General features: G+C 33.0%; 1 protein-coding gene across 1 annotated transcript in view; it reads left to right on the plus strand.

Moving 5' to 3' along the window:
* Window positions 1–8908: 8908 nt before the first annotated feature.
* The window catches only part of LOC133175861 (protein cycle-like), a 48208-nt gene continuing 43715 nt past the window's right edge, over window positions 8909–13401 (plus strand). The window contains exon 1 of the mRNA XM_061310992.1: window positions 8909–9043. Coding sequence (XP_061166976.1) covers window positions 8958–9043 — 86 coding nt within the window. The 5' untranslated portion in view covers window positions 8909–8957. The remainder of the gene's footprint in view (window positions 9044–13401) is intronic.

The raw sequence follows: 13401 nt of genomic DNA on the forward strand, positions 1-13401 counted from the left end.
TGAGGTTGAGCACTGTTCGTTATCCTCACATTTTAGTAATTATGCATGATAGTGTTCATTCATTAATTGTTTTGAAAAGGAATGCAGATTTTGCTGTATTAAATGGTGGTACAATAACATGATTAACAGTGGTGTAGCTTGGGGTGAATCAATGTGGAAGCATAAAACAGTAGGGAGTTTTGGGCCAGCATAAAGGCCCCGATTTGACCAAGGCGAATTGAAGTTCTGATGGGAATCTGGATGCGAAGCCCACGAAAGCTGGTGCATTTTAGACAATTGACGATGGACAATTTTAAAAGTCGCTAATACACATAATCCTTTAAACACTTTTGCCACATTTCAGCATTTTCTTCAAAGAGTGTTTTAAATTTATTATTCAAAGCATTTTAACTTTTTATGAATTCATTTTCCCCCACCGAACAATGTGGAAGCATGTGCTTCTGTGCTTCAAAGGAAGCTACGCCACTGATTAAACATTCATATTATTGAATTATAGAAAGTGCAGTGATGATGGTTGTTATTTAGAATTTCACAAAGTCTTAGATGGAAGGTGTATCACAACCTTAAAGTAACTCACCACATTCTCATTCTGGGTTTTCTGGCTACACATATTCATACAGTCAAACTATGTCTGTATCATATCTTGCACACTATTGGGGCTGGGACCATCAGAGTTGGTCAGTTGATGCAACTTGGGTGGATGAGTGGGTCACTGATGCCACATGTCTGAATTATAATACTCAGTGAGGCATAGGGCTATCAAACCTTGTCAATTAATACATCTTTGGCATAAAGGACAAGATTTTCTGGTAGTACATAATCAAATAGTTCCAGATAGGACTATCATATACCCTAGTGGTGCATTTTATTACAGTGTGAAATGTTATATCAGATTAATATTTAAAGTACATGTGTATTTTTATGCATGATATGGGTACATGTATTGTTACAGCATATGAGATAAATGTCATAGACTTCAAGGAAGTTAGTTTTTCACTGGTGAATTGTATATGATACGTCATGAAAAAATACAGAGATCATTCAGTGTTCATATGTCAGATATGTGTGTTTATACATGTACTACCGAACATATCTTAAAGGCTTCTATTATTGGTTATAGGTTTTTTAATCATTTCGTTGTTCGAACATTTTAGGGTGAGCTGGAATATTGACGTTTTGGGTTGCACTCGCAAAGACTTTCATTGTGTTTGCTAGATCTCTTTAAAGCTGTGACATCAGCATGATCAAGAATTACTTTACTATAGTACCAAGAGAAGGCCATTCAAACTGAATTGAATTGCAGTGTGACTGCAAGCAGAGTGTAACAGAGTTAAAAGTGGCTATGTGTTGTAAATTAAGTGAGGCCACACTCCTACTAGCACCAGCTAGTGGGTTAACCCTTTAGCTCAGTTGGTAGAGCATTGGATTTTAAATCTGAGGGTTGTAGGTTCAAGCCACAGTGGGGACATCCCCTAGCTAATCGGTCATAGCAGAATGATGTCGAAGAAGTTGAAGCATTAAAATTATTGTGTCACCCCAAATGAAGTCAGGGAAACATATTGTGATTGTTCCACCAAAAGTTTTGTCTTCTGATGTTATTGTATATGGCTATTGCAGTGGTGCATTCAACATTTAAAAAAAATCAAAATGTCAAAATTACCATGGAAACAGATAAAATATGAAATTTTCGGTATCATTAGGGCCCCACAAGGATTTGCGGGTGCCCTATAGTAATCACTCTGTCTGTCTGTCCGTCTGTCTGTCTGTCTGTCCGTCTGTCATTCTTCCGTCCACAAATTTTCTGTTTTTTCTAATAACTTTTTTTAGGGTTGACCAATTAAGTTCAAATTTGGTATGTTGGTTGAATAGGCAGTAAGACATATTTTGATGCTAAGTTTGGTTCTCTGTGTCATCCGGTTTGGAGCTGGGGTGGTGGGGTATATTCCTTAACTTTATATAAGAGTGAATCTGCAAAGAGAGATAACTGCTGAGAATGTTCCTATTGTAAACTATGAAAGGCTGCAATGAGTCTCTTGGGATTAATTAACTTTCCTCTTGATGAAAATCCAAAGCATTTTACTTTATCTGCCACATTGAGATTAATTAACACCTCTGTCTGCAAATGAAGTTTGTTTTGAAGTTAAGGTCAATTCTGAATGATGTTTACATTCTCTGAAATGTGGATTTCAATAATGTTCATACTTTATTTTGGTAAAATACACAATGAGTTATGATTTTATTGAATTCTAAAAACAAGATATAGATAAAGATATCGTTTTTATTTTTATTTTGTTTTTTTCTTTCTTTTTTTTTTCTTTTTTTTCTGCCGTATGTGAATTCAAGAATACTAATTATTTTAACAGGTATTCAGATAATAACCTCATTCTATCATTGCTGAAAAAGTTCTTATTGTAAACTTAGAAGAAAAGGTTGAGAGAGCAGTATAATTAATCCCGTGGGTTTGATTATCTTGCTGGTTTGCAGAATATTTTAGAGGGTTATCTTTCTGTCACTTTAAGATTAATTAACACCTTTGTCTGCAACTGATATTTGTTTTGAAGTTAAGGTCAAGCCTGGATGATATTTGCATTCACTGAAGGCTGGCATTTTAGAAAAAACATGCTTCATTCATTTTTAAATATACATTTAATTGAGTTATTATAGATATGATGTTTTTTACTGCCTTATGTAAATACAAAGAATATTATTTACAGATTGTTGGATATTTAGCAGTTGCTGTTGCTTATTCTTTATATATTTTGAAATTTTTTGGAATCCAGTAAAATTCTCATCCCCTAATCTGCACCCTTATATTTCTAACCCTTGACGGGGCCCTTGCTGACTGGTCAGATTTCTAGTTTTCTCAGTGCTCAACACCTCACCCAGTCTTTTTTTTTTAACTTTAAAGGGCTTTTCCTTGCCTCACTTCAAACTAAATTCTGCTGGAAAAATTGGAATCGATGTGAAAAGCTTTGCCACTGTTGCCATGGCTTATTTCTTCATCTAAAGGTATTTCAAACTGCAAAATATTGAGTGTCTCCCCAAGTTTTTTGGAATAATTTAAAATTTTCCAAATGGTTGTTGTTGCCATGGAAACAAAAAAGGGTAAAGTTAATATTAATAATAGTAATTGCTTTACCTAATTTCATGCCTGAGCCCTCTTTTTTTTGCCATGGTTTTCTTACACTTAGTTTCACATGATTGTGAGTTCGTGTCCAAGATATTAAAATACTGATTATCAGATAACATTTGCTGCCTTAAACATGGTAAATCGGGGAGGTCAGAAAGGTAACTGGGCAGCAGTCTGTAAGGGTTAATGTATGTGTCACAGGTGTTGAAAAATCAAGTCTCAACCGGGACTCGAACCCAGGGCCTCTGGCGTACCGTGCCAGCGCTCTAACCACTGAGCTACTGAGACCCGATATATTGACTGACTTTCACGCACCTGTGAACCCGGTGACATATTCCCCCTCTTTGTAGAAATTCGTCCTCGAATTCTAGGAGTTAAGGAAATGCTGTAAGGCATGTTCCAAGGGAATAGTGGGTATTTGTGCGTTGGGCGCCAAATGTCACAGGTGTTGAAAAATCAAGTCTCAACCGGGACTCGAACCCAGGGCCTCTGGCGTACCGTGCCAGCGCTCTAACCACTGAGCTACTGAGACCCGATATATTGACTGACTTTCACGCACCTGTGAACCCGGTGACATATGAGTAGTGCTCCATTCCTTAAAAGTAAAAGAGCCGAGGCCCCAAAGGGACTGCAGCCCATTGCTTGTAAGAACTAAAGAGCTAAGAGTAAATTGACCTGCTTAAAATCCACTGTTTAAAATGCTTGTAATTTAATATTGTTTTTTAAATATATTAAAAAGGAAATATATATGAAAGTGGTGTTAGAGCTCGACTCCCAGAATTGCTTCACTTTTTCTTAATATGAAAATATAATTGTATAAAATTTCCTAAGTTCTTGTCCCCGGTAGAAGCATGGGAAGCATAGGAAGGAGAATTTGTAGGTAACAAACACTGTTTTCAATGTAAATCGCAACTCTACATTTATGACAAGTAAAGGAGTGCTCAAACATAAGAGCCACATCACAAATGGATTCTAAAATTAGATAATGGATGGACAGAAAACGAAGATCCCCCCTTCCACACTCCCCTCCAGTTTTTAATAGGAATTACATGTAGTAAAGAATAATGTTACTCATAGATCTAATTTGACAATGCAATTTTTTTAGGGGAGATATTTTTGTTTTTTGTTTATTTGGCCGTTTTCCTTTAATTGTACTTAACATAGAACATATAATGGTTAGAGAGTTCTGTTCATTGGTCCTGCAGTCTGGATAAGCTTTGTAACCTTACTAACACAGGCTTGAGGACCCTCTTTACGCCATACTTTATTCCATCAACAATGGAATGTTGACTTTTATGTGTATCTGCAACAGCTTTAAAACTGAAGAAAAAAACAAGAAGAAAAGAATCTGCATTTTTCATTTTATTTATAAATCATATAGAAAGGGAGCTAACTCTGGAATTTCTTTTAGAAGAAAATCTTTACTTACGACAGAGTCCTGAGAGTGTGACACTAATACATTTATTGTGTTATCCATGTCAATCATTCTCCTATGCAAATACATGTATATATTAGAGTATTACTAGCACAATATTATGCGTTAATATAATCTTTTAATATTTTATATTAACTAAATTTTAGTAGCTAGTATATGTATTTTCATTGAATAATTATAAATTATAGAATTCCTTATTGATAAAAGACAGAATTTTTTATTTTATTGGACAGTCTGTAACGCAAGATATTTTACAGTTTTATCTGTTAATACGTTTTGTGAAATAAAGCTGGGAAAATCAGATGATGTAAATGGAGAAATAAGTCGGATGACGGAGAATAGAAGCTTACCTGGGATACTCCTATAAAATCCTGTAAAATATCACACGTTGGATATTGAACATTGGTGAGGTGTAACTTAAGACCTAGCTAGCTGTATATAAGCTGATACAAGCTGCCCATCTAGATTTCCAATATATGAAATGGAAACTTTATGGCTAAAATTTCTTACACTGAACAAAAATCAAGTGTCTGCATAAAAATTAGCAGAGTTGAGGATTTTTTTTTATTACTATCTACTGAGGATTTTTTTTTATTACTATCTACTGAGGATTTTTTTTTTATTACTATCTACTGAGGATTTTTTTTTTAAAATTACTGTCTACTGATTGTTCATAGAAATTAATCGACAATTGAGAGAACTTTATTTTTTGGTTATTTGCTGCAGACTTTATTGTTTTTTTCTTAAAAAGGAGAGAAAAAAAAACCCTAATAACTTTAGAATGCAAATTTTAGTTATAAATCAAATTTTAAGTCTTACAAAAAAGCTATACTATTAGTGCATACAATTTGTGGTCTGAAATCTCATCAGTTGATAATTTACTGCACCATGGAATCTGCACTGGGTAAGTACTTTATCTACTAGAACTAATTTTTCTGTAATAATCTATATACAGTATTTTTTTTCAAGGGGAGGGCCGGAGGGGTGGGGAGGAGGGCTCAATGGATTTGTGAGAATTTTATTATTCTTTCTCTACAATTCATCTGTGAAGAACCTTTTCTTTTAGTAGATAATTTGTTGAAGGGTTCAAGGATCGATTTGTGAGAATGTTATACTCTCTGTACAATATTCTAACTCTTCATCTGTGTTGAAGAAATTTTTAGCAAATAATGTGTTGCATCATATCTTGTATATTAAATGGAATTAATTAGACTTAAAAGGCTATAGCAAACTGTTTTGTCTTAACCTTGAACACATTTTCCCAGGGCAGGGAGGGATATTTCATATTATTAAAAATATATGTAAAAGTGAACTTATGTTATTTTTTGGAAGGGGGACAAATTTCTTTTAATTTTTTTCATATAATTACTGCTATTATTAACCTTTAAAAAAGAATAAAATGAAAAGTAAATAACTTGCGATGCTATCTTTTCTTGAACAATATGTGTATAAAATGAAATGTAGAAGTTCATACAAAGTGCTCCTGATACTTTGAGGTAATAGTCCACCTACAAGTGGAAGGCCATGAGAGACTTTTGTCCTATTCTCACTGACCAGACAGGTGCCACATAGGATTACCTGTGACTTACCTAGAAATTTCTGTGTATGGAGGAATTAGTGCTAGCTTGATCACCTCTTGGATAACTAAGACTTCTGTCTATATTCTGCTCACTAGGAATTGATTTCTACATTGGAGAAGCTGTGTACCAGTATTATGTTGTTACAGCGTGATCTTTGATGGGGGGATTTTATTCATGTCAACCATGAGTGAGTGTTATACTGTAGATTTAGGCTGAACTATCTGAGATAGATAAGCATTATATTGTTTATGTATATTGTAAAAGATTTTTTTTTTAAATTCACTTTAATTAGATTTTTTTTATCTTAAATATATTTGTGTGATTGAACTTGTTTCTTTTTACTTAGAGATTAACTTTCAGCGAATTATACTTCTTTCATAATTTAGTACATGTAGTAAATAAATATTTGTACAACACTATATGTACCCTCTTATTACCTGAAACAAAAATAAAATTGAACAATTATCTTACTATAATAATTGGCATACTGTAGTGTTTTAAGGTTCAAGAAAACTTTCATGCTAATTAAGATCATTGTAGAATATTTCTGATATTTGCATAGTAAAATTATAATGAAGATACAGGTTAGTTTTCTAGTAGTAGGACTTGATTATCTTTGTTTCCATGGTTATTTCTGAGGGTGACCGAGCGTTGGAAAATTTGACATTTGTATTAGTTAAGCTAATCTTGACAAAGAGAGAACTAGCATACTTATCGTGCTTATCATACTATTTAATGGAGGGGCTCTTAATCAGGTCTATTTCCCAGTCCTAATGACATAACAGTTGCTCGCGTATGGTGTCATATATCAGGGATCCTTAAGGTTTTGATGCTGTTTGTGACATTACATTCTGTTCACCCCTTAACTGAAAGCCCTCTGTTACAGTAACCTGCTTATAATACTGTATGTGTACTTAAAAGAGCGGGCTTCATATTTTAGTGGCTTTGGCACAGACAATGATGCGGTAATTCATGAATACCAGTAAGAAATCATTTATAAATACAAAATACGGCACGGACATGTATAGCGATAATTCATGATTTTGCCAACAACTCAATACCCAGTGATTGTGCTAAATTTTGAATATACTAATTTATGTACACATACAGTATTTTATTTAAAGAAGGTGGATAGGATTAAGCCTTCATCCAACCTAAAGTCTGTCCACTTCTCTAAAGAGAAAACATTCCTACAAGAGGATCGAAGAAAGAAATTAAAAAATCGGTCAGAATTTGGAATACTTTCACAGAGAAATTCAAGGAGTATTTAGGGGATCATTTCCCCTCAATTTCAGTACTTTCAGAAATTTTAAGGAAGGTGTTATTGAATATACCATCATGGTGCAGTGTATTTATAGACTGCAAAACTACATACAATTTAAAAAAGTATATATACATTCATTCAAACATCATAATGAATCCATAATTTTATTATCTTATTATGCATTTATTTCATACCTAATGATCTTAGCATCATAGTGACCTTTTGATAGAGAAAAGCTTAAGTTTACACGAGACAGTACTAGTGACATATAACTGTCATAATTAGAGCAGTGAGTCCGGTCACTGTAATCAATGTTATAGGTCAGTTTCCTGAGTGCACTAGCCATGATAGTTCTGATTAATTGTCACAAGTCATAGTAAAGTCCCTCTGACGTGTTCAGTAAAAAGATTCAGAAAATTATAAATCTCTTTGCAACCAAAATTTACCAAAAAGATGCACATGCTACTGCTTTTTAAGCTCTGCATGCTTACCAGGAACCAGAGGAGCTTATGCATTAGTAAGGTGTCCATCATTTGTCTGTTTGTCCATCCGTCTGTCTGTAAACAATTTTTCAGAACCCCATTCCTCCTAGTGTGGTCTGATTTCAGTTGGACTTTGTACACAAGTAGAAGTTGTATTAAGATATTATATCTATATCCATGCATTTCTGATTACAACAAATAGTGCTGTCTTCAGGTTAACAAAAAATTCATTCAAATAAAAATACAATTTTTTGTGAATGCTTTCAAAATGCCATTCCTACTGCAGTTTAGATCTGATTTCAGTAAAACTTTGTACAAAAGTAGACTATACTTAGATACATGATTCTTTTGCAGGATTTTTGATTTTGTTGAAGGATGTTGCCATGGTTACTAAAAATAGAAAGTTCAAACGTTCAAACTCTACTCTAAGACTACCTTTGGTCTGATTTCAATAAGACTTCATATGCAAGTAGATTATACAAAAATGCATAATTCTGTATAAATGCGTCTGATTTCGATGAACGGTGTTGCCAGGGTTATTAAAAATAAAAATTTCTGTGAAATTCTATCAAAGTGCTACTCCTCCTACAGTTTTGGTCTGATATCAATGACTTGGTACTAATTAATAAGTGAACTATACTAAAATGCATAACTTATTAATCAGTTTCTAATTTTGATGAACAGTGTTGCCTTGGTTATTGTAAAATTCTTTCAAAACGCTACTCTGTCTACAGTTTTGGTCCTAGTCATAAGTTCTTTTGTAAAACGGGGCCCTGGTGCACAGGTAAACTGAACTCAAAGACCATAATTCTTTTTTGGCAGGCCATGGCTCAACTAAGTTTCAAGTCCAAATGCTGTTTTTCTTTACTATGAGTACACACTAGTAGAGCTACAGCTTTGTCGTAGACTTCTGGTTGTGTAGATTCTTAGTGTTCATTGTAAATTGCTAGTCAAGATGTTCATACAAAATTGGATTGACTAAAAATTCACATTATATATATACTTTTTTTTTTCAGACTTTAATCTATTTGACAATCTGTTCCTAACACCGGACCAAGGTGGACAAATGGATCCTTCCCTTCCGGGGGTGGACAAATTTCCTGGGGTTATAGAGCCATACTTCAGCCATCGGAAAAAAAGGATGTCTGTTGAGTAAGTCATCAGGATAGACCATTAAAATATGCACATCTCATTAAATATTTAGCTTTTAAGTCTTTATGGGGATACATGTATATCTGCAGAATATATTAAATAAAGCTAGTGTTGGAAAATCGGACCAAATTTACTATCAATTACCGCATAAGTGGAAATTTTAACAAGTCACAAATTTAGTGATTTGTCCTGAAAAATCTATATATAATTTTAGCAAAAAATAATTTTAGTGATTTTACGAAAATTAGAAATATAATGGTAACCTCCAATGCGGTAAGAATTATTAGCGATATTCAATTTTAGTGATCTCAAAACCCTCGCTAAAAATGCCCAAATTTAATCCTAGCTAAAATTTCTGCTTGAATCAATGGCATACAATAGATTGTAAGATAGATAGTTTGAACTTTAATTAAAAGTAACATTAAATCAAGTTAACTATGTAAGTATTCAGACATCCTTGTAAATGAAAACAATTTTTCAATACAAATGAAAAAAATGAAAGATGTGGCAGATATCAACATCCAAACATGCGTAGTTGGCAAGTTTGTCCACCATTTACAAGAGAAATAAAGTAATGTTTTATGATAATGTTAAGAGATAAACCAATTTGGTTCAAAAAATATATTTTCAATAAAAATAGCGACTATTGATTTTGAAGCTTTCTATCAATTGTCGCTGACCCGCTGCCTTCAGCGATGATTTTTCGATAGTCGGAGACTATGTTACATATAACAACACTATATAAATTTATCATGGTTTTTGATTCCAGTATTGTCCTCAGTTTAAAATATGTTCTGTTTTCAATTTTTCTCTGCTCACCTTAATTAGACTTCCATTTTCTGATTCAGAGTTTGTCCTTTTGTCTATATGTTGTGAATGATAGTTCATTTTTTAAGTTTTCCCAAAACCACTGAACTGATAGCAACCAAAGTTTTCACAAAATCATCTTTTGGATAAAAGGATAACAATTTATAGTGGCTCTAGTTGATCTGCATGTTTTTTAATCTTCTCATTCATTCATACTTTATTTCCCTCATTTGAGATGATTCTACAATAAACAAAAGATAAATTAGTTAAATAATTATAAATAAATAAATAGTATTGACATATTTACAAATTTGTAAACTGATAGCCACTGTATTATGCTAGTGTGATTGGTTGGCAAATTTGCTACTGGAATTGAAGGGGTAACACGTTGCAACATTTATTACTTGGTATGTATCAAATGTTGATCATATTAAGTTGCCGGGGAGATCTTTTACAGGTAGTAAATGAAATCAAACTTGTTGTAAAAGTACAAGGAGAAGAAAGTTTACAGATTTTCCTTATGTGTGATTCTCTAGTGTTCTTTTTTGATTGCCCTTGTCACACAATATTAATTTCTGGAAATTGGAATTTTCAGGTTTTTGGAGATTGAATGGTACATATAAAATTTACAAATTTAGTTCCTTTGATTAAAATTAACTTGTGCCAAATCTTCATGCAAACCCAGATTTAAATGGTTTTAATAACATTTTTGAGTTTAACAAAAATAAAAAAGAAATATTTAAATAAATAAATAAAATTAAAACAAAAACGAAAATTATTTCTGAAGAAATTTCATGCTATCTTTTTAACTGGCTTCAATCCAACTTATGAGTGTTCCAAGAACACAAAGTCAATCCAACTAGAGTGTTCCAAGAACACAAAATCAATCAAACTAGAGTGTTCCAAGGAACACAAAATCAATCCAACTAGAGTGTTCCAAGAATGCATAATCAATCCAACTAGAGTGTTCCAAGGAACACATAATCCAACTAGAGTGCTCCAAGGAACACAAAATCAATCCAACTAGAGTGTTCCAAGAATGCATAATCAATCCAACTAGAGTGCTCCAAGGAACACATAATCCAACTAAAGTGCTCTAAGGAACACATAATCAAACAACTAGAGTGTTCCAAGAACACATAATCAATCCAACTAGAGTGCAGCAAGGAACACATAATCAAACAGCTAGAGTGTTCCAAGAATGCATAATCAATCCAACTAGAGTGTTCCAAGGAACACTTAATCAATCCAACTAGAGTGCCATGTTCCAAGGAACACAAAATCAATCCAACAAGACTGTTCCAAGAAACACTCAAACAATCCAACTAGAGTGCCGTGTTTCAATTAGGAATACATAATCAATCCAACTAGAGTGCTCCAAAAAACACAAAATCAATCTGACTGGAGTGCCATGTTCCAAGGAAAACATAACATAATTAATCCAACTAGAGTGTTCCAAAGAACACAGGATCAATCTAACTAGAGTGCTCCAAAAACACATAATCAATCCAACTGGAGTGTTCCAAGGAACACATAATCATGTTGCTGGGAAAAGCAAAAGGACTATGATCAAAACTTAAGAAAAATATGGTCAACATTTTATTTACTTGAATTGTAGTGTTTATATATAGGTAATGCATTAGATTTGCCTGAAAAGAAAAAGAACTCACTGTATAGTAAGGCTGTATGGTATTGATAATAAAGGTGACAAAAATAAAAATATTATTCCATTAGGAATAAAATGAAAAAAAGTGATTTTTTTTTTTTATCAATTACTTTTTACTTAATTACCACCTTTCAAGTTGTTTACTCCAAGTTCATAAGAAGAACTTTATCTGCCCTTGTGTGATAATTAAAACTTGTATTATGATTTCTTGAAAATAACTAAATAATTGAATTTTCAATCTAAAATAAAATATGAAAAACAAAACAAGAATGTATTATTCCTGTTGGATGTGTAAAAGGAAAGTGAAAGCTCAATAAATAAACTGTAAAAATAAACAAGTGATACTTCCCAGTATGAAACATACACAGGGGCAGATCATTAAAGGTGCTTGGACACAGATTTGAAGTTAATATTTTCTCAAATTTTCTGTATAATTTCTTGACTTATGTGTTGCTATAGCATTTCATACTAAAATAAAATAAAAATCTTATTTCATCTCGAAGTTATTGAAACTTCAAATTTCTGGACGCGTTTGATTGACACATCCTTGCACTTTCACAAATTTTGATTTTATTCTTAATACTTAAGAAAAGTGGCAATTTTGTTGTGTATTAATGAAAAATATTAGAACTATAATCCAGAAAATTCAGAGTAGAAATGTTCGAAAGCAAAACCCACTCACAGTATTGTCAGTCTGTGCTCAGTGGTGTGTGCAGACTTTAACAATTGAACACACCCGGTGAACCGTATACATTACCAATAACAGAGCTCGTGCCCTGTGTACAAAAACAGTTTACGTTTCACGGGTGTATTCAATTTGTTAAACTCTGTACACAACACTGAGCACGGGCTAACGATATTAGTGAGAGGGTTTGCTTTCGCACATTTCTACTCTGAATTTTCTGAATTATAGATGTAATGTTTTTCATTAATACACAACAAAATTGCTTCTTTTCTTAAATATTTAGGATAAAGATAAAATTTGTGAAAGTGCAATGATGTGTTAATCAAACGCGTCTAGGAATTCGTAGTTCCAATAATTTCTAGATAACATAAGTTTTTAATTATATTTTCGTGCGAAATGCTATTGCAATATATAAGTCGTGATATTATACAGAAAATTTGAGAAAACATTAACTTCAAATCTGTGTCTAAGCACCTTTAAATGACCAGGCTAGGCATATCTGCATATAGAACTTACAGTAAAAATCCCAACATCTGACCTATGTACATGTATTAATAAGGAAATAGTTAAGTGGTATACTCACTTTTATTACATAATGAATATTTTCAGTAATGCAATGAGGATGAAAGGGGTGAAAATAAAATAGGGCCAAATATTTCCCTGTATGCAGTATTTTCTATTCAACACAGGGTACCAGCTATTTATCCCCAGGAAAAATGTTCAAAGACATTGCAGTATTGATGAACAGAAATCACTGTTGCTTACTTGAATCATATGGGAAAAGACATGCAAAAAAGTGTTTAGTTATTTCATCTTGACCTAATAAAATGTTAAGAATGCTTGAATTGATGACATCTTGAGTAATACAAGTTAGAATAATCTAACTGTGTCTCGGGACAAGCTCTCACCACAGTTAGAATACGTCCCATATACTTGCAATGTATCAAATCGGAGTGGATCCACTCGGAAATGATTTTGAAGAAAACAAAAGGAGTTGCACTGAAAATAACTACCAAATTAATCATAACAAACCTTTTTGAGATGGTATATGTCTTTTAACCTAAAAAATAATCCATATAAATATGAAAATTCAACTCATTTTCTCGACGTTTTTTCCTCGCTTCAAATTTAACGCCATGTTGACATTCAGAACTCTCTGGATTGTTCATAGAAAATGCACAGAGTATGAGTTATCGCCTG

This window comes from Saccostrea echinata, unplaced genomic scaffold (assembly GCF_033153115.1).
Source record: "Saccostrea echinata isolate AGI-Se365-2 ecotype Australia unplaced genomic scaffold, CSIRO_AGI_Sech_v1 ptg000064l, whole genome shotgun sequence".
Classification (NCBI taxonomy): domain Eukaryota; kingdom Metazoa; phylum Mollusca; class Bivalvia; order Ostreida; family Ostreidae; genus Saccostrea; species Saccostrea echinata.